This window comes from Halichoerus grypus, chromosome 4 (genome assembly GCF_964656455.1).
Source record: "Halichoerus grypus chromosome 4, mHalGry1.hap1.1, whole genome shotgun sequence".
NCBI lineage: Eukaryota > Metazoa > Chordata > Mammalia > Carnivora > Phocidae > Halichoerus > Halichoerus grypus.
The window spans coordinates 69,342,160-69,362,668 of record NC_135715.1 but is presented as its reverse complement, the minus strand read 5'-3'; the positions used below and the strand labels follow the sequence as shown (position 1 = coordinate 69,362,668).

The 20,509-nt window shown below is 39.8% G+C and overlaps 1 protein-coding gene across 19 annotated transcripts in view; it reads right to left on the bottom strand.

Annotated features, from left to right (window-relative positions):
• The window catches only part of LOC118521761 (uncharacterized), a 479,907-nt gene that overhangs the window by 333,471 nt on the left and 125,927 nt on the right, over window positions 1-20,509 (bottom strand). For 4 of the 19 annotated variants that reach the window (XR_013447029.1, XM_078070494.1, XM_078070493.1 and 1 more), the window contains one exon: window positions 13,224-13,868. The exons of 9 other annotated variants lie outside the window; for them this stretch is intronic. Coding sequence is in view for 3 of the 10 variants with exons in the window: in XM_078070493.1 (XP_077926619.1) it covers window positions 13,807-13,868 (62 nt within the window). In the remaining 7 variants the exon portion in view is untranslated. Of the gene's footprint in view, window positions 1-606; window positions 1,043-11,375; window positions 12,632-13,223; window positions 14,935-20,509 lie in introns of those variants that run through there. 6 more of the 19 variants (XR_013447028.1, XM_078070495.1, XM_078070500.1 and 3 more) reach the window with 4 other exon arrangements.

Below are 20,509 nucleotides of genomic sequence, written 5' to 3'. Positions count from 1 at the left end.
GAAAAGTTTGAAGCTGGTAGAGGTTGGTTCATGAGGTTTAAGGAAAGAAACTGTCTCCATAACATAAAGCAGCAAGGGCTGGTGGAGAAGCTGTAGCAAGTTACCCGGAAGGTCCAGTTACGATAGAAATGAAGGTAGCTACACTCAACAACAGATTTTCTATGTAGATGAAACAGCCTTCTATTGGAAGAAGATGCCATCGAGGACTTTCATAGCTAGAGAGGAGAAGTCAGTACCTGGCTTCAAAGCTTCAAAGGACAGGCTGACTGTCTTGTGATGGGCTAATGCAGTTGGTGACTACATTGAATCCAGTTCTCATTTACCATTCTAAGAAGTCTAAGGCCCTTCAGAATTATGCTAAATGTACTCTGCCTATGCTCTATAAATGGAACAACAAAGCCTGGATGACAGCACATCTGTTTACAACATGGTTTACTGAATTGTGGAAACCTGCTGTTGAGACCTGCTCAGAAAAATGATTTCTTTCAAAATATTACTTCTCATTGACAATGCCCCTGGTCACCCAAGAGCTCTGATGGAGATGTACTATGAGATTAATGTTCTTTTCATGTCTGCCAACACAACATGCATTCTACAGCCCATAAATCAAGGAGTAATTTCAATTTTAATGACTTATTCTCTATGAAATACATTTTGTAAACCTATAGCTGCCATAAGGAATGATTCTTCTGGTGGATCTGCGCAAAGCAAACTGAAAACCTTCTGGAAAGGATTCACCATTCTAGATGTCATCATGAACATTCATGATTCAAGGGAAGAGGTCAAAATATCCACATCACAGGAGTTTGGAAGAGGTTGATTCCCATCCTCATGGATGACTTTGAGGGGTTCAAGACTTCAGTGGAAGCAGTCAATACAGAGGTGGTGGAAATAGTAAGAGAACTAGAATTAAAAGTGGAGCCTGAAGATGTGACCAAGTTGCTGTAATCTCATGATAAAACTTGAACAGATGAGGAGCTGCTTCTCATGGATGAGCAAAGAAAGTAGTTGCTTGAGATGGAAACTTCTCCTGGTGAAGATGCTGTGAAGATTGTTGAAATGACCACAAAGGATTTAGAATATTACATAAACTTAGCTGATAAAGCAGCTGCAGGATTTGAGAGGATTGACTCCACAATTTTGAAAGAAGTTCTACTGTGGGTAAAATGCTATCAAACAGCATCACAAGCTACAGAGAAATTGTTCATGAAAGGAAGAGTCATTCCATGTAGCAAACTTCAGTGTTGTCTCATTTAAAGAAATAGCCGCAGTCACCCAAACGTTCATCAACCACCACCCTGATTAGTCAGCAGCCATCAACACTGAGGCAAGAACCTCCCCCAGCAAAAAGATTATGACTCATGGAAACCTAAGATGGTGGTTAGCATTTTTGGCAATAAAGAATTTTTTTAACTCTCACTTTTTTTATTGAACTATAATTAATATACAATGTTATATTAGTTTCAGGTGTGCAACATATTGATTCAACAGTTCTATACATTACTCACTGCTCACCATGATAAATGTAGTCACCATCTGTCACAATGCAATGTTATTACATTATTAACTCTATTCCCAATGCTGCTTTTCATCTCCATGACTTATTTTATAACTAGAAGTTTATACCTCTTATTCACCTTTATCTATTTCACCCATCCCCCCACCCACTTTCCCTCTAGTAATAAAATATTTTTTAATTAAGTTATGTACATTTTTTTAGACTTCATGTTATTTCACACTTAATAGACTACAGTATAGTGTAAACATAATTTCTTTAGGCACTGGGAAATCAAGAAAATTTTTGACTCACTTAATTGTGGTATTTGCTTTATTGTGGTGGTCTGGATCTAAGCCCACAATATCACCAAGGTATGCTTGTATATATATTCAATATATAAAAGTATGTCCTTCATGTTCAGATTTCACTTGGAACCAAAGTATTTACTAAGTGGGAATGGAAATATGGAATCAGGAGGCTTCTATTCTTTGTTTTCTTTCAGTTTTTTTACAAGATTTATTTATTTATTTTTAGAGACAGAGAGAGCACAAGCAGGAGGGGCAGAGGGAGAGGGAATCTCAAGCAGACTCCGTGTTGAGCATGGAGCCCAACACAGAGCTCTATCTCACGACCCCGAGATCACGACTTGAGCCAAAACCAAGAGTTGGTTGCCCAACAGACTGCGCCATCCAGGTGCCCTGGGAGGCTTCTATTCCTGTTCTCTCTTGCTAACTAGCTGTGTGATCACAGACAGAATCTCTTTTTCTGGGCCTCAGGTTTCTCATTTGTGAACTGAGTTGAACTGGATGATCTCTAAGATATCTTCCTTTTCATAGAGACTAAAAAAGTGATTAAATGTATTATCATGTAAAAGTTACACATCACACCAATAGTTTATTTCCTTTGTTGAACCACCGGATGATTTTATATTTTAACAATTCAGAATTTGCATGAAATACTCTCTGCAATGTTTCCGACCCTGTGAAAATGCAAAGAAAATTAATTGAATCGATTGCCAAGAAGTATTAATCATATTTTCCTTTGAGACTAGAACCTGAAGAAGTCTGTTAGATTATCACTTGATTACAATTTTGGTTATATACTCCTTGCCAAAATTTTCCAAAATGGATTCCATTAAACTCTACCTTTCCAGTGAATTAACAGATATTCTGCTTTTATTTATTTTTTTTTATTATGTTATGTTAATCACAATACATTACATCATTAGTTTTTGATGTAGTCCTCTTAAATACCCATCACCAGGCTAACCCATTCCGCCACCCCTCTCCCCTCTAGAACCCTCAATTTCTTTCTCAGAGTCCATAGTCTCTCATGGTTCATATCCCCCTCTGGTTTCCCCCCCTTCATTTTTCCCTTCCTGCTATCTTCTTCTTCTTCTTTTTTTTTTTTTTAACATATAATGTATTATTTGTTTCAGAGGTACAGGTCTGTGATTCAACAGTCTTACACAATTCACAGCACTCACCATAGCACATACCCTCCCCAATGTCTATCACCCAGCCACCCCATCCCTCCCACCCCCCACCACTCCAGCAACACTCAGTTTGTTTCCTGAGATTAAGAATTCCTCATATCAGTGAGATCATATGATACATGTCTTCTCTGATTGACTTATTTCGCTCAGCATAATACCCTCCAGTTCCATCCATGTCGTTGCAAATGGCAAGATTTCATTCTTTTGATGGCTCCATAATATCCCACTGTATATATACACCACATCTTCTTTATCAATTCATCTGTTGATGGACATCTTGGCTCTTTCCACAGTTTGGCTATTGTGGACATTGCTGCTATAAACATCGGGGTGCACGTACCCTTTTGGATCCCTACTTTTGTATCTTTGGGGTAAATACGCAGTAGTGCAATTGCTGGGTCATATGGTAGCTCTATTTTCAACTTTTTGAGGAACCTCCATACTGTTTTCCAGAGTGGCTGCACCAGCTTGCATTCCCACCAACAGTGTAGAAGGGTTCCCCTTTCTCCGCATCCCTGCCAACATCTGTCGTTTCCTGACTTGTTAATTTTAGCCATTCTGACTGGTGTGAGGTGATATCTCATTGAGGTTTTGATTTGGATTTCCCTGATGCCGAGCGATGTTGAGCACTTTTTCATGTGTCTTTTGGCCATTTGGATGTCTTCTTTAGAAAAATGTCTGTTCATATCTTCTGCCCATTTCTTGATTGGATCATTTGTTCTTTGGGTGTTGAGTTTAATAAATTCTTTATAGACTTTGGATACTAGCCCTTTATCTGATATGTCATTTGCAAGTATCTTCTCCCATTCTGTTGGTTGTCTTTTGGTTTTGTCGACTGTTTCTTTTGCTGTGCAAAAGCTTTTTATCTTGATGAAGTCCCAATAGTTCATTTTTGCCCTTGCTTCCCTTGCCTTTGGTGATGTTTCTAGGAAGAAGTTGCTGCAGCTGAGGTCGAAGAGGTTGCTGCCTGTGTTCTCCTTTAGGATTTTGATGGACTCCTGTTCTCACATTGAGGTCTTTCAACCATTTGGAGTCTATTTTTGTGTGTGGTGTAAGGAAATGGTCCAGTTTCATTCTTCTGCGTGTGTCTGTCCAATTTTCTCAACACCATTTGTTGAAGAGACTGTCTTTTGTCCATTGGACATTCTTTCCTGCTTTGTCAAAGATTAGTTGACCATATAGTTGAGGGTCCATTTCTGGGCTCTCTATTCTGTTCAATTGATCTATGTGTCTGTTTTTGTGCCAGTACCATACTGTCTTGATGATGACAGCTTTGTAATAGAGGTTTAAGTCTGGAATTGTGATGCTGCCAGCTTTGCTTTTCTTTTTCAACATTCTTCTGGCTATTTGGGGTCTTTCCTGGTTCCATACAAATTTTAGGATTATTTGATCCATTTCTGTGAAAAAGTGGATGGTATTTTGATAGGGATTGCATTAAGTGTGTAGATTGCTCTAGGTTGCATTGACTTCTTCACAATATTTGTTCTTCCAATCCATGAGCATGGAGCGTTTTTTCCATTTCTTTGTGTTATCCTCAATTTCTTTCATGAGTATTCTATATAGTTTTCTTAGTACAGATTCTTTGCCTCTTTGGTTAGATTTATTCCTAGGTATCTTATGGTTTGGGGTGCAATTGTAAATGGGATCGACTCCTTAATTTCTCTTTCTTCTGTCTTGTTGGTGGTGTATAGGATTGCCACTGATTTCTGGGCATTGATTTTATATCCTGCCACTTTACTGAATTCCTATACGAGTTCTAGCAGTTTTGGGGTGGAGTCTTTGGGGTTTTACACATAAAGTATATCATCTGCAAAGAATGAGAGTTTGACTTCTTTGCCAATTCGGATGCCTTTTATTTCTTTTTGTTGTCTGATTGCTATGGCTAGGACTTCTAGTACTATGTTGAATAGCAGTGGTGATAGTGGACATCCCTGTGGTGTTCCTGACCTTAGGGGAAAAGCTCTCAGTTTTTCCCCATTGAGAATGATATTCGCTGTGGGGTTTTCGTAGATAGCTTTTATGATATTGAGGTATGTACCCTCTATGCCTATACTCTGAAGAGTTTTGATCAAGAAAGGATGCTGTACTTTGTCAAATGCTTTTTCTGCATCTATTGAGAGGATCATATGGTTCTTGTTCTTTCTTTTGTTAATGTATTGTATCACGTTGATTGATTTGCGGATGTTGAACCAACCTTGCAGCCCAGGGATAAATCCCACTTTGTCGTGGTGAATAATCCTTTTAATGTACTGTTGGATCCTATTGGCTAGTATTTTGGTGAGAATTTTTGCATCCATGTTCATCAAGGATATTGGTCTGTAATTCTCCTTTTTGATGGGGTCTTTGTCTGGTTTTGGGATCAAGGTAATGGTGGCCTCATAAAACGAGTTTGGGAGTTTTCCTTCCATTTCTATTTTTTGGAACAGTTTCAGAAGAATAGGTATTAATTCTTCTTTAAATGTTTGGTAGAATTCCCCTGGGAAGCCGTCTGGCCCTGGGCTTTTGTTTGTTGGGAGATTTTTGATGACTGCTTCAATTTCCTTAGTGGTTATAGGTCTGTCCAGGCTTTCTATTTCTTTCTGGTTCAGTTTTGGTAGTTGATACATCTCTAGAAATGCATCCATTTCTTCCAGATTATCTAATTTCCAGGCATAGAGTTGCTCATAATATGTTCTTATAATTGTTTGTATTCCTTTGGTGTTGGTCGTGATCTCTCCTCTTTCATTCATGATTTTATTTATTTGGGTCATTTCTCTTTTCTTTTTGATAAGTCTGGCCAGGGGTTTACCAATCTTGTTAATTCTTTCAAAGAATCAGCTCCTAGTTTCGTTGATCTGTTCTACTGTTCTTTTGGTTTCTTTTTCATTGATTTCTGCTCTGATCTTTATTATTTCTCTTCTCCTGCTGGGTTTAGGCTTTATTTGCTATTCTTTCTCCAGCTCCTTTAGGTGTAGGATTAGATTGTGTATTTGAGACCTTTCTTGTTTCTTGAGAAAATCTTGTATTGCTATATACTTTCCTCTGAGGACTGCCTTTGCTGCATCCCAAAGATTTTGAACCATTTTGTTTTCATTTTCATTTGTTTCCATGAATTATTTTAATTCTTCTTTAATTTCCTGGTTGACCCATTCATTCTTTAGTAGGATGCTCTTTAGCCTCCATGTATTTGAGTTCTTTCCGACTTTCCTCTTGTGATTGAGTTCTAATTTCAAAGCATTGTGGTCTGAAAATATGCAGGGAATGATCCCAATCTTTTGGTACTGGTTGAGGCCTGATTTGTGACCTAGGATGTGATCTATGCTGGAGAATGTTCCATAGGCACTAGAGAAGAATGTGTATTCCGTTGCTTTGGGATGGAATGTTCTGAATATATCTGTGAAGTCCATTTGGTCCAGTGTGTCATTTAAAGTCTTTATTTCCTTGTTGATCTTTTGCTTAGACGATCTGTCCATTTCAGTGAGGGGGGTGTTAAAGTCCCCCACTATTATTGTATTGTTATTGATGTGTTTCTTTGCTTTTGTTATTAATTGCCTTATATAATTGGCTGCTCCCATGTTAGGGGCATAGATATTTACAATTGTTAGATCTTCTTGTTGGACAGACCCTTTAAGTAGGATATAGTGTCATTCCTCATCGCTTATTATAGTCTTTGGTTTAAAATCTGATTTGTCTGATATAAGGATTGCCACCCCAGCTTTCTTTTGGTGTCCATTAGCATGGTAAATGGTTTTCCACCCCCTCACTTTCAATCTGGGGGCGTCTTTGGGTCTAAAATGAGTCTCTTGCAGACAGCATATCGATGGGTCTTGTTTTTTAATCCAATCTGATAGCCTGTGTCTTTTGATTGGGCATTTAGCCCATTTACATTCAGGGTAACTATTGAAAGATAGGAATTTAGTGCCATTGTATTGCCTGTAAGGTGACTGTTACTGTATATTGTCTGTGTTCCTTTGTGGTCTATGTTGCTTTCAGGCTCTCTCTTTGCTTAGAGGACCCCTTTCAATATTTCTTGTAGGGCTGGTTTCGTGTTTGCAAATTCCTTTAGCTTTTGCTTGTCCTAGAAGCGTTTTCTCTCTCCTTCTATTTTCAATGACAGCCTAGCTGGATATAGTATTCTTGGCTGCATATTTTTTCGTTTAATGCTCTGAATATATCCTACCAGTCCTTTCTGGTCTGCCAGGTCTCTGTGGATAGGTCTGTTGCCAATCTAATGTTTCTACCACTGTAGGTTACATATGTCTTCTCCCGAGCTGCTTTCAGGATTTTCTCTTTGTCTCTGAGACTCGTAAGTTTTACTATTGGATGTCGGAGTGTTGACCTATTTTTATTGATTTTGAGAGGGGTTCTCTGTGCTTCCTGGATTTTGATGCCTGTTTCCTTCCCCAAATTAGGGAAGTTCTCTGCTATAATTTGCTCCAATATACCTTCTGCCCCCCTCTCTTTCTTCTTCTTCTGGGATCCCAATTATTCTAATGTTGTTTCATCTTATGGTATCACTTATCTCTCGAATTCTGCCCTCGTGATCCAGTAGTTGTTTATCTCTCTTTTTCTCAGCTTCTTTATTTTCCATCATTTGGTCTTCTATCTCACTGATTCTCTCTTCTGCCTCCTTTATCCTAGCAGTTAGAGCCTCCATTTTTTATTTCACCTTTTTGATTTCGACCTGGTTAGATTTTAGTTCTTTTATTTCTCCAGAAAGGGATTCTCTAATAACTTCCATGCTTTTTTCAAGCCCAGCTAGTATCTTTAATATTATCATTCTGAACTCTAGTTCTGACATCTCACTAATGTCCATATTGACTAGGTTCCTGGCAGCCAGTACTGCCTCTTGTTCTTTTTGTTGAGGTGATTTTTTGCATCTTGTCATTTTGTCCAGAGGAGAATAGATGAATGAGAGAACAAAATGCTAACAGGGTAAAAATGACCCCAGAAAAATATACACTAAACAAATCAGAAGAGACCTGAAACTGAGGGGAAAGAAAAGGAAAGAAAGAAAAAAGAAAAAGAAAGAGATAAAAACAAACAAACAAACAAAAAGCAGAATATGATCAAATATGATCAGGCTGGTGCATAGATCAGTGCCACACACTAGATTTTGGGCGTATTTTGGTCTGTTAGAAGAAAGTGCCTCCCAAAATCTTAAAGAAAGAAAAACGTATATATGTATAAAAATAAGGGTAAATACGATGAAGGGATTGAATATGACTGCAATGATTTAAATTATAAAAGATTTTAGGGCGCCTGGGTGGCTCAGTTGGTTAAGCGACTGCCTTCGGCTCAGGTCATGATCCTGGAGTCCCGGGATCGAGTCCCGCATCGGGCTCCCTGCTTGGCAGGGAGTCTGCTTCTCCCTCTGACCCTCCTCCCTCTCATGCTCTCTGTCTCTCATTCTCTCTCTCTCTCTCAAATAAATAAATAAAATCTTTAAAAAAATAAATAAATAAATAAATAAATAAATAAATTATAAAAGATTTTATAAAAGGAATTGATAAGCTAAGAAGTTCGTTGAAAAAAGAAAGAAGAGGATTTAAAAAAAAAAGAAAAAGGGAGAGAATGTGATCAGGCAGGAGACTAGAACAAAGCCATACACTAGAGATTTAGGGTATATTTTGATCTGTTAGAAGAAACTGTATCCCAAAATTTTAAAGAGAGAACAGCTTATGTATATATACCAAAAATAAGGTTAATTACTATGAAGGGATAGAATATGACTCTAAAAATGAAAAATAAAAAAGATTTTTTAAAAAAGGGATTGATAAGATGTTGGTTGAAAAGGGGAAAAAGAAAAATTCAAAAAAAAAATTAACTTTGAATGACTAAATACTCATGGGAAAAAAGCCATGAGTTCTCTGTGCAGTATTCCTCTAGCGCTGGAGTTCTGCCATTCTCATTGATCAGTAAACTTGGTCTTGGCTGGCTGTTCTCGCTGTTCTTCTGGGGGAGGGGCTTGTTGCCATGGTTCCCAAATGTCTTTGCTGGAGGCGGAATTGCCCCGCCCTTGCCTGGTCTGGGCTAAGTAATCTGCTCGGGTTTGCTCTCGGGAGCTTTTGTTCCCTGCAAGCTTTCGGTACAGTTTGGAGGACGAGAGTGAAAATGGCGGCCTCCCAATCTCCGCCCCAGAGGAGCCGAGAACTCGGGGCCCGCTCCTCAGTGAGCCCCCAGAGAAAAGCAGTCAATCACTCCCGTCTCCCTGGTCTCCGGCTGCACTCTGTGCTCACCCGGCCTGTGACCAAGCATTTCTATCTCTGGCACCCGACCCCGTGTGGAGTCTCCAAACCCAGCAGATCCCTGCAGTGCCCTCCCGCGCCGCTGGTCACTGGGGGAGGAAGGGGGGTCTCCCCGGATCTGCCGCTTGTTGGGTCCCTGCTGGGGGAGCAGTGGCCCGACCGTGCCCCGGATCATGGTCTATGGCAACCCCGAGCTGAGATCCCACTCCTCAGCTCCGTCTCTGCAGCCGGCTTCCCTGCTCCGTTACCTGGGAGCTCTGCCGCACTCAGGCACCCCCGGTCTTTGTGTGACCCCGAGGGTCCTGAGACCACACTGTCCCATGAGGGTTCCACCCCCCCAGTTAGCCACTGGAGCCACATCCCTCAGTGGAGCCGACTTCTAAAAGTTCCGATTTTGTGCTCCGCTGCTATATCACTTGCCAGAAGTGGCCATCGGAGGCCCCCTCCCCCACCATCTATCCTCCCGAATATCGCCTCGGATTCACCTCTCTGCACGTCCTACCTTCCAGAAAGTGGTTGCTTTTCTGTTCAGAGAGTTGTTGCTATTCTTTTCTTCAATCTCCTGTTGAGCTTGTGGGTGTTCAGAATGGTTTGATCCCTATCTAGCTGAATTCCTGGGACCAGACGAAATTTAGGTCTCCTACTCCTCCGCCATCTTGCTCCTCCCCCAGATATTTTGCTTTTAAGAAAAAGAATCCTGTTATCAAATAATTTGGGGAATGATGGGTTAACAAAGTTAAACTGGTCTCATTTCCACATTCAGAACATTAAACTTGCTAATAAGAAATTTTCTTCTATTAGGAGTGTAGCATGCTGTAAAGGGAGGTGCCTAATGTCATATCAGTAAATAATCCTCTCATGCACATACAACTCCCAGGATGAGTAATAAGACACGGAAAGTTTTGGGGCGCCTGGGTGGCTCAGTTGGTTGAGCGACTGCCTTCAGCTCAGGTCATGATCCTGGAGTTCTGGGATCGAGTTCCACATCAGGCTCCCTGCTCAGCAGGGAGTCTGCTTCTCCCTCTGACCCTCCCCCCTCTCATGTGCTCTCTCTCTCTCTCTCTCATTCTCTCTCTCAAATAAATAAATAAAATCTTAAAAAAAAAAAACCTTAAAAAAAAAAAAAAGACACGGAGAGTTTTGGTCAGAGCAAATCTTTCTGCACCAAGTATGTAGATACTACACCAAACCCAGATTTGTTATGAGAAGTGGTGAGGGCAGATCTGGAACCAGTTCAAAAAAGTTCAATTTAAGCCATTTACATTTCAATTTAAAGAACTCCCTACAAATTAAAGGCAAGTAAAAATGGAAAGGATTTTCCAATAGGCAGTGGGGTTTAGTCATAGAAAATATTCACTCAGAGGCAATCAGGAATTACAGGAACCAGATACTCCAGGAGGTGGGATGTGGTTTTGGTTGAGGAGACTCTACTTCTCATTGCATGTACCTTGTGAAGGGCAGGAGCTTACTCAGGGAGGGGCTTCATGGCAAGACTCTGTCAGTCAGTCATTTTTCTGGGGCATGCGAGTTGGTAACCACAAAGGTAGGGACAGTGCTCTTCTGTATGGCCTTGAGGCCTAGGCTGAATACAGGCCAGGGAAAGGAGGAGCACTCTTCCTGAGGCCTCAGCAGTACCTACCTCTACCACCATGGACACCCAGCCCAGCCTAGTCCCATGTACTCTCCACAGGACAAAGTTCATAAATAAGGCAGCAGGGTTTAGAGATGAAGAACGTGGCCTTTAGAGTCAGACCACCTGAGTGGGACTCTTTCTAGATGGATAAAATGTGAATATGTGATAGAAAACACCTTAGTATTTCTATAGGTGACAAAAGAGAGATGGTATATTATACATATATTTCTGGATTATATGTTATACATTTACTCTTGGATTTAACAGATTCTATATTACATTATTTAATGTTTTCCATTTGCCATAATTAGTGGCAAAATCTGTTCAAAATACATTTTAAAATGTAGCTTTCTCTTATACTTGCATCTTTTATGTGTTTGCTATAAATTCCAATTTACATAATCAGAAATCAAACTGAATTCATCATCATTATAAAACATGGAAAAAAATCAAACCAAACAGCCTTAGGGAGATTGTTCAACTGGGTTATAAGAAATGACCCACAATAATTTCACAGAGAACTTTCACTTTATCTAAATTTTATTTTTGCTAAGTGAGTCAAATTACAACTCTGTGTCTCTTGGTAGCTTGGGACTTTCTTCTTTATGGTCTCCAGGCAAAACCTCTGTTTGATCTGCCTGGAATGAAACTCCTTCCCCAGCTGTCAAAAATACACTTGAGTTATTGGTATATTTTTCACTTATCATTCGCTACCAGCCCTGGAGTATCTTGATTGCTTTGTTCTCCAAATCTTTGCCATTGCCAGTGGGGACACATTAAACATATTGTAACATAATTAACATTGAATGTTTTTCAGAAAGTTAAGAGGATGTTTTGTTTATTTTTTTAACTCTGTATTTGTAGCCCTTCCCACACTATGCCACAACATCCAAATAAAAATGAAAAAGTACAGGCACCAGTGGAACATCTGGTATCCCTGTGTTGCTGGTGTCCAGACCATACAGTTGTTCCAACATACATCTGAAAGTCACACCATCACACGTGAGCTCGTTCTCCGCTTTGTTGCTGTCGTCTGTAGCACCCACACCACTCCCTCTCATTCAGAGAGTGATGACTTGATCAACTGAGCTTTCTTCGCTTCCCCACCACTTCTCCCGTGCTCGTTCTTAACAACTTGAGCATCCACATGGATAATTGGTTCAGCATCTTGATCTCTCAAATCCTGGGGCTCTTTGCTTCTAATGACCTGTTACTTCCTCCACCCCAGCAGCTATTCTGGAATTTTAAAAACACCCTCTCTTTGAGAACTACATTTCTTCCTTCCAGCTTACCTACCCTGAGTGCTGCTTCCAAGATCCCCAGACTTACCAAAGCTTTGATGTGACCATTTCCTACTATCACCCTTCCCTTTATGCTTGTGTCCCTTCTTGCTCAGCATAAATTCCATAGACCGCCATTATAAACTTAACCCCCTCATTCTTCCCTTCCTCACTTAACTGGCCTTATAAAGCTGAAAAACTATGCAAGCCCTGTTATCCACGCACAAGCCCCACTATCCACCTGCTCCCTGCCTGCACTCAAGCAGCTCAACAATGCCACAAATACACAATCAAACATACTTCTCCTTAAGTTCATAGTGACAATCTCAAATGAGCACATTTTTAATGTTTGCTTGTCCACTCTCCAAAAAACCAATTTCCTATCATCTTTCTGTTCAACACTGCCCAACACACACACACACACACACACACACACACACACACACCATTCTCTCTTTGTGATCTTTGCTTTCGCCAGTGATCTTGCTTCATATGTTACTAAAAGAAATAGAGACAATCAGATCAGTACAGAATTTGATTCACTTTACCTGGTCTAACCTAGGTTAAGAACTTTGTTAATGGGTATAATGATGGATCAAGATAGATAATATGTTTTAAAAAGTATAGTTACATTTTTGCTTAGCTGAGTTTGCAAATTTAGAACATTATATCTTTAATAAAAGCAGGCTACTCCACTTGTGATGAGCACTGAGTGTTGTATGTAAATGATGAATCACTAAATTCTGTACCTAAAACTAATATTATACTGTATGCTAACTAATTGGAATTTGAATAAAAATTTGGAGGAAAAAAAGCAGGCCACTTAACAGTGTCTTTTAAATCTTCATCAAAATATTTTTTTTAATATTACTACATGATAGTATAGTTAGGTGTGTTCCTATCTGATTAAGTTTTAAAATCCAGGCTTGTTTGAGGATCAGTGGCAACTAAAGATGATCTGTAGGGTAATGGAGCTCTGTTTTTGGAACTGTCTCTTTGATGAAGGTATACAGAAGCTAGAAAGTTGGAGAAAAACTAATATGTTGGATGGAAAGATGTTTGAGAAGATTTAACATGCTAAAACAATAGGTTGAAACAAACAAGACAAAATTTAATAAAGATAAATATAAAATTCTTCATTTAGATTTAAAAACAAATTTGTGATAGAGTACAGGATGGACAACACTGAATTGACAGAAAGAAATGTACAGACTAGCTTTGCATTAACATAAGATTTATGTTCATTACAAAGAAAGCAATGGACTCACCATCCTAGGCACAGGCCAGACCTCAGCTGAAGTACTGGGTTTAATTCCAGGGATTTTATTTCAGGAAAGAGATGTAACATTTACAGCTCATCAAACAGAGTGAAGGCAGGATAGAGGGGAATGGAGACCTTGTTGTGTGTGAACACCTCCCTGAGGAGCTATGGGGCAGATCCTGCAGTGACTGAAAGACAAATCTGGGGCTGTTTGGCACAGTTGAGTATGGCGTCCTTCATGAGTGGGTTCGAATCCCAGGTCTGCTAGTGACACACCTTGTAGACTGGAGCAAGTTGACTCACCTCTCCCAGCCTCAGTAGCTTCATTTACAAAAAGTTTTGAGATAAACTTATTAACAACCACCTCACTAAAATGGTATAAAAACAAAATGACGTCATCCATTTGAAGCAATTAGCTCATCCCGGGCACATAATCAATGCTAAATAAATATTTGTTACTGGGCAAGAGCAGAGCTGCAGAGATGGGGAAGAAAAACGGATTGTTACTACAGAGCCCAAAGTTGGTACTTTCAAAGTTCAATACGTGCTATGTTCAGAGAATATTTCTCTGTTTTACTCAATTAATTTGGGAGTTTTGTCTGTTTGTTTGTTTAATCCAGAAGATTTTAGGTCCTGGTTAAGGAGAAAGTTGAAAAGAACCATATGTTTTTTCTACATGTGGACCAGAGGGCAAAGGGAGAGAACAGTCTGTGCACATCAGGTGTCATGGTAACCAACTATAAGGGGATGGCAAACACAGGGGAACACTGTCAGGAACTGCTTGGTTTCTGTCCCCTGAGAGTCTCTTTTTGAAATCAACTTTGCTCCCACCTTGAAGATAAGAGTTTTGTTTATACAAAGGTGCCATTTCCATATCTGTCAAATTCCAGAAGACTGGATCCTGAGCTTGGGGACAGGTGATTTCCTGCAGGAGGGACTCAGAGTGGCCATTTGACTTGAGTCCCTGTCACTGTGCAGCTCACCCCAGGCAAAGAGCTGGGAGCCTTGCCTATAACCCCTCAGGAATTACACTTCAGTGCCTTACCTCTCCAACAAATAGCTTTGACCTATGTCCCTCTTTCTGGTGTTAATCATCCTCTTCCTAGACTTGCCCCTTTCACAGAAAGAGAAGCGCTAACTACTCCTCCTTCAGGAAGGGCACACCCTGCAAAACTAGCCTGATGCCTGTGGCTTGTCTCCTAGATCCCTGTGATGGGCCCTGCAACACTGCCAGACACGTTCCCACTCTCCCCTGTATCATTACCCTCCCAATCTGCCATTTTGAAAAAGGCCTTTCTTGCCTTCTTCCCATTCTAGCCTATATCACTTGCTTTATTCCATCCTTTAGAATCAAACTTCTTGAGAGAGTGGTCTTCAGGGTCAGGGAAGTGCAACGGTATTGGCCATGTTCTGTTCTTCAGTTGGGTGGTGGGCAATAATATTCATTTCTTCACTATGTTCCACAACTTACATATATGTTGCACATGTGTGCTTTAGCACTGTGAATTGTGTAAGACTGTTGAATCACAGACTTGTACCTCTGAAACAAATAATACATTATATGTTAAAAAAAAAAAAAAAGAAGAAGATAGTAGGAGGTGAAGAATGAAGGGGGGGAATCGGAGGGGGAGACAAACCATGAGAGACTATGGACTCTGAAAAACAAACTGAGGGTTCTAGAGGGGATGGGGGTGCGGGGATGGATTAGCCTGGTGATGGGTATTAAGGAGGGCACGTTCTGCATGGAGCACTGGGTGTTATATGCAAACAATGAATCATGGAACACTACATCAAAAACTAATGATGTAATGTATGGTGATTAACATAACATAATAATAAAAAAAAATAGCAAATAAAGAAAAAGGAAAAAGGAAGAGCAGTCCCACAGCCTTACTGCCTATTCATTGCTGAACGCATTGGAATCTGGACACCATACCCAACACACCACTGAAACTTCCGTGCTAATGTGACCCAATGGCTTTTTCATCACTTAAGCGTCTGTCTTTATTTCACTGGAATTGTCTGAGGCATTTGACAAAATTAGGCTCCATGACTCTTGGAACACTGTTTTCTTGTTTTTGGACACGCTTCCTCCTTCCTGATTTGCCTCTTTTCTCAATATTACCCCCCAGATTCTCTTTTTCTTCCCTCTTAACTACCAGCAGCAGACACTACTGGTTAGCTAATCAGCCCCCATTCCCAACCTCTAGTCTCCCAGCCATCTTCCCACCAGGACAGGCTCTTGAGAAAGTCCTAATCAATGAGACTTACACAGAAGTCAACTCTGGGGTGCCCAGCAAAGCTTTGCTTTCCTGATAACCGCACCCTATCCTTTGTCCCTGTTAAAATGCAGACACTCTGGCTGGAATTTTCCTTAGCAAACCTGTGACTAGGAGCTAAAGGAAAACACAAGCTGGAAAGATTTCTGCACCAACTAAATTCCCAACTCAAGATTTCTTGTTAGATGAGAAAATAAAACTCTTATTTGTTTAAGCCACAATTCAGATTTTCAGTGGCAGCCAAATCCTAACTGATACATGCTCAGATGCTGCTATTTCTCAGGGTTCTGTCCACAGTTCCTTCTTTCTCATTCAATACTATCTTCCTGGATGATAGAACCAAATGCATTGACACCAATATGCTGGGGATGCACAAATCTACAGCTCTACCCCAAACTCTTCTGTCTGTTCTACATAGATGTCTTAAATTCATTATTTCCAAACCATTCCTTACCAACCTCCTCCTCCTGTACTCACTCCTGATTAATCCACTCAGTCTCTGTAGCAGAGGGAAAATAACCATAAAATCCTCCCACTCACCCACAATTTCACCCCATAACCAAGCAGCCAATAATGCCTCTTCAACTTCATTCTGTCTCCCAAATTTTCATCTCTTTCACTTGAAGGATGATTCAATGGGTACAGAATTATAGGTTGGTGATTCTTTACCTTCAACACTAAATATTTTATTCTACTCTCTGCTTACTTGCATAGTTCCTCTTGAGGGCAGGTCTTGTGAAGAACAGAATATTCTGTGCATATTTTTAAGTGGTTACTTTCCCCCTCCCCTTACCAGAAACATGAAGGGATTTTTCTCTGATCAGAAATTTGGTAGGTCTCCTGGAGGTAAAACTCATGGAAGTGTGCTCCCATCCACTACCAAGACTGGGCCCTCCTGGAGCTTTTAGCTCTTACACTTGCCCACACTGACTCTCTAGCAATTCATTGATTACAGTGTTTTTCTATACCAGTACTTCTTTATTGCTCCTGAACTTCTGCTTGGGGAAGCTGTGATTCTCTGTATCTGCTTGTCTGCCTCTTTAATTTTGGAGGCAGTGATTTGACTAAGACCTCCATTATCTGATGAATCTACAAAGAGTTGTTGATTCCCTGTTTGTTCAGCTTTTTGATGTTGTTGTGTGAACAAGGAGAGATGACTTCCAAGCTCCCTACATGCCAGACCAGAACCAGCAGTCTTAAATTTCCTTCTAAGTTATTTCTTTTCCTCGGCCTAGCAGCCACTGTCTTTATTCAGGCCACCAGCACCTCTTTTGCAGATGTTGCAACAGCCTTTGTACTGCCTCCCTGCCTCCAGGATCAACCCTTTTATATTCACTTACTTATTCAAATAAAGCATTTACTGAACACTTGCTAAATGTCAGGCACACACTATGATCATCAACAACGCAGCCAGAGTACTAATTTCCAGAATGAAGTTAATTAGCTCACTTTCCTGCTCAAAGTCCTCCATTGGCTCCTCACGGGCAGCAGGTGTAAACCCAAACTCCACAGAACAGACCCCAGTGCCCTTCACTCTATGAACCTGTCATCTGCTTCACACCCATCTCTCATACCTTACTCTGCAATTCCTGCAGACTTATCATCATGAAGTCCCATCTTCCATGCCAATTCCATTTATTCCCCTGCCTGGAATGGTTTGTGGTTAGTTTGAGGCCTAATGAAGTCCTTCTGATTCTTCAAATTTCAGCTTAAAAATGAGTGAGTCCTTGCCTGGAGAGCACTCTTAAAGGGAAGGTGAGCAAAAGATCCATTTATGGAAAAAAACATTTGAAGCTATGATTGTAGCTCTCTGATAAGCTCAGTTTTTATTCTAAATTAATGCTTTAAATTTTTATAAAATATACATTCACTACAGAAAACTGAAAATAGGAAAAATATAGTAAAGAGGAAAATAAAAAATGCCCAATAAAAAGTGTTGTTGACATTATGGACTGTTTACCTATCATCATCTTTGTGCTGAAATTGATGACACACTTTTAATCTTCAACATTTCTCAATAGTTTTGAATACTCTTTGTACCCATAACTTTCAGTGGCTATGTAATATTTCTTTCATGGATGTACTATAAATTGTTTAACTTTTCCTGTGTTGTTGAATGTTTTGTTTCCAATTGTTATTATGAATGATGTCATGCTGAGTATCTATGTGCACAAAGTTTCCCTGCACTTCTGTGTATTTCTGTGTGAGATATTCTTAGAAATTGACTAAGAAAAAATAAGATTTTTGAGACCCCCCAATATATGTTATAAAATTGTTTTATGGAAACATTAAATCAATACTCCCACTAGCAGTGTATTAAAGTTCATGTTTCATAGCACTCTAATCAGAATTGTATATCTTTTACAAATTTTTTCTTTATTTTGTTAATTTTTGCTATCTTGTTTTTGTATTTTAACTTCTTTATTAGTTCAGTTGAACATTTTTTTGTATGTTTACTGGCCATTTGTCTTTCTTCTTCTATGAGCTAAGTTAGAATCAACCAGCCTTAAAGTGCAGAATTGAACATTAGTGAAATAATAAGAAGATACACACACCTCACTCATTCAACAATTTGAGCTACTGCATAAACTCTTATATAAGATTATTTGTCAAATTAAGTTTAAAAAAAAAACAAAAAACACATAAGGAAGAGTTGTACTCACTCAACATTAACTGATAGGCTATTATGTACCATTACTGTGCTGAGAATGGTATACAAAGATAAATTAAACCTATATTTTGCCCTCAAGATACTTAAAAGTTAAATCATAAATAATATGAAACAGAGTGATAGCTGCTAGAGAGCTAGAAACTGAGAGCTCAAAATGCACTCAGAGGAGAGTATCTAACTCTTTCCTATGAATCAGAGAAGCCCAAAAAAGGCAGGAGAGTTTTGAGAGGGATCCTAAGAGTGAGAAGGAGTTCAGCAGGCAGAAAAGGGGACAGGCATGTCAGATAAAGTTACCTTGTCCATCAAGATTCCAGTTATTAATGGACCTATCTTATTATGAAAAGGTGAGATTATTGGTGGGGTTGGAGAATAAGATACACTAGAAAATTGTGAGAGCCAGGAGTGGTTAGTTTGAGCCCAAACTATGAAGAAGTTTATAAGTATTAATAAAGAATTTGAACTCCTCTTATTTTTGGTATGGAGTCAGCATTTTTTAAAGCAAGGTACTACTATCCTCATTCTGCAGATGAAGAATTGGAGGTGTAAAGAGGTGTAGTGATTTGCCAGATGATGTGTTAAGAAGTGAAAGAATTTGAACCTATCTCATATGACTCCTGAAACAGGGCTTTTCCCCACAATGCTGGAGTACTTCCCAAGATTCTACTCATCCTTACCTTACCCATATGGAGTACGTCCTGGGAACTGTGCTGAGTCCTGAAGACTGCGGGAGAGGAACCAGTTCTACACTCTCTGCCCCTATCACACATCCATGCCCGACACACACACACACACATACACACCCCACATCACGTGCTCACTAAGAGAAGAAAAGCTACTGGTCTACCTGGCATAGCATAGAGCTGTGGAGGATGGTACAGTGCGTGCTGAAATTTCACCATACTTTATTATATGCTCAGAACCAAAGAGTATGGGGTGCCTGGGTGGTTCAGTCACTTAAGTGGCTGCCCTTGGCTCAAGTCATGACCAGGGTCCTGGGATCAAGCCCCGCATTGGGCTCCCCCTGCTGGGCGGGTAGTCTGCTTCTCCCTCTCCCTCTGCCTGTTGTTCTGCCTACTTGTGCTCTCCTTCTGTCAAATAAATAAACAAAATCTTAAAAAAAAAAAAAAGAACCAAAGAGTATATTTATTGCCAATAAAAATGTGAACCACATTTCTATTCACCTTTCCATAGGCTAGTGTGACCTCAGAAAGCAAGGGTTATAAAAGCATTTTTCTTTACATCCACATTGATAAAAGCATATTCTTATTCAAATAATTAGCCTCTGTAAAAAGTGAATGAGAGAAAGAAAATGCTTTTATTTTATTTTATTTTATTATGTCATATTAGTCACCATCCAGTACATCATTAGTTTTTGATGTAGTGTTCCATGATTCATTGTTTGCATATAACACCCAGGGCTCCATGCAGTACGTGCCCTCCTTAATACCCATCACTGGGCTAACCCATCCCCCCATCTCCCTCCCCTCTAAAACCCTCAGTTTGTTTCTCGGAGTCCATAGTCTCTCATAGTTCGTCTCCCCCTCCGATTTCCCCCCCTTCATTTTTCCCTTCCTTCTCCTAATGTCCTCCATGCTATTCCTTACGTTCCGCAAATAAGTGAAACCGTATGATAATTGACTTTCTCTGTTTGAATTATTTCACTTAGCATAATCTCCTCCAGTCCCATCCATGTTGATGTAAAAGTTGGGTATTCATCCTTTCTGACGGCTGAATAATATTCCGTTGTATATATGGACCACATCTTCTTTATCCATTCATCTGTTGAAGGGCATCTCAGCTCTTTCCACAGTTTGGCTATTGCGGACATTGCTGCTACGAACATCGGGGTGCATATGGCCCTTCTTTTCACTACATCTGTGTCTTTGGGGTAAATATCCAGGAGTGCAATTGCTGGGTCATAGGGTAGCTCTATTTTTAATTTTTTGAGGAATCTTTTCTCTGGTATTTAGGGAAAGCATTCTGTCCCTCATTAAAGACCCATTGTAAAAAACAAACAAAAAAACAGCAACAAAAAAAGACCCATGATCTAGAAAACCAAATTCTATTTTTTGACACCATCCATGTAAGCAAGTTTTCACTTCTGTCTTATTGATCACCTCCTCACTTTTAATATCCTGGTCTCCAAAATTAAAGAAAACCTAAAA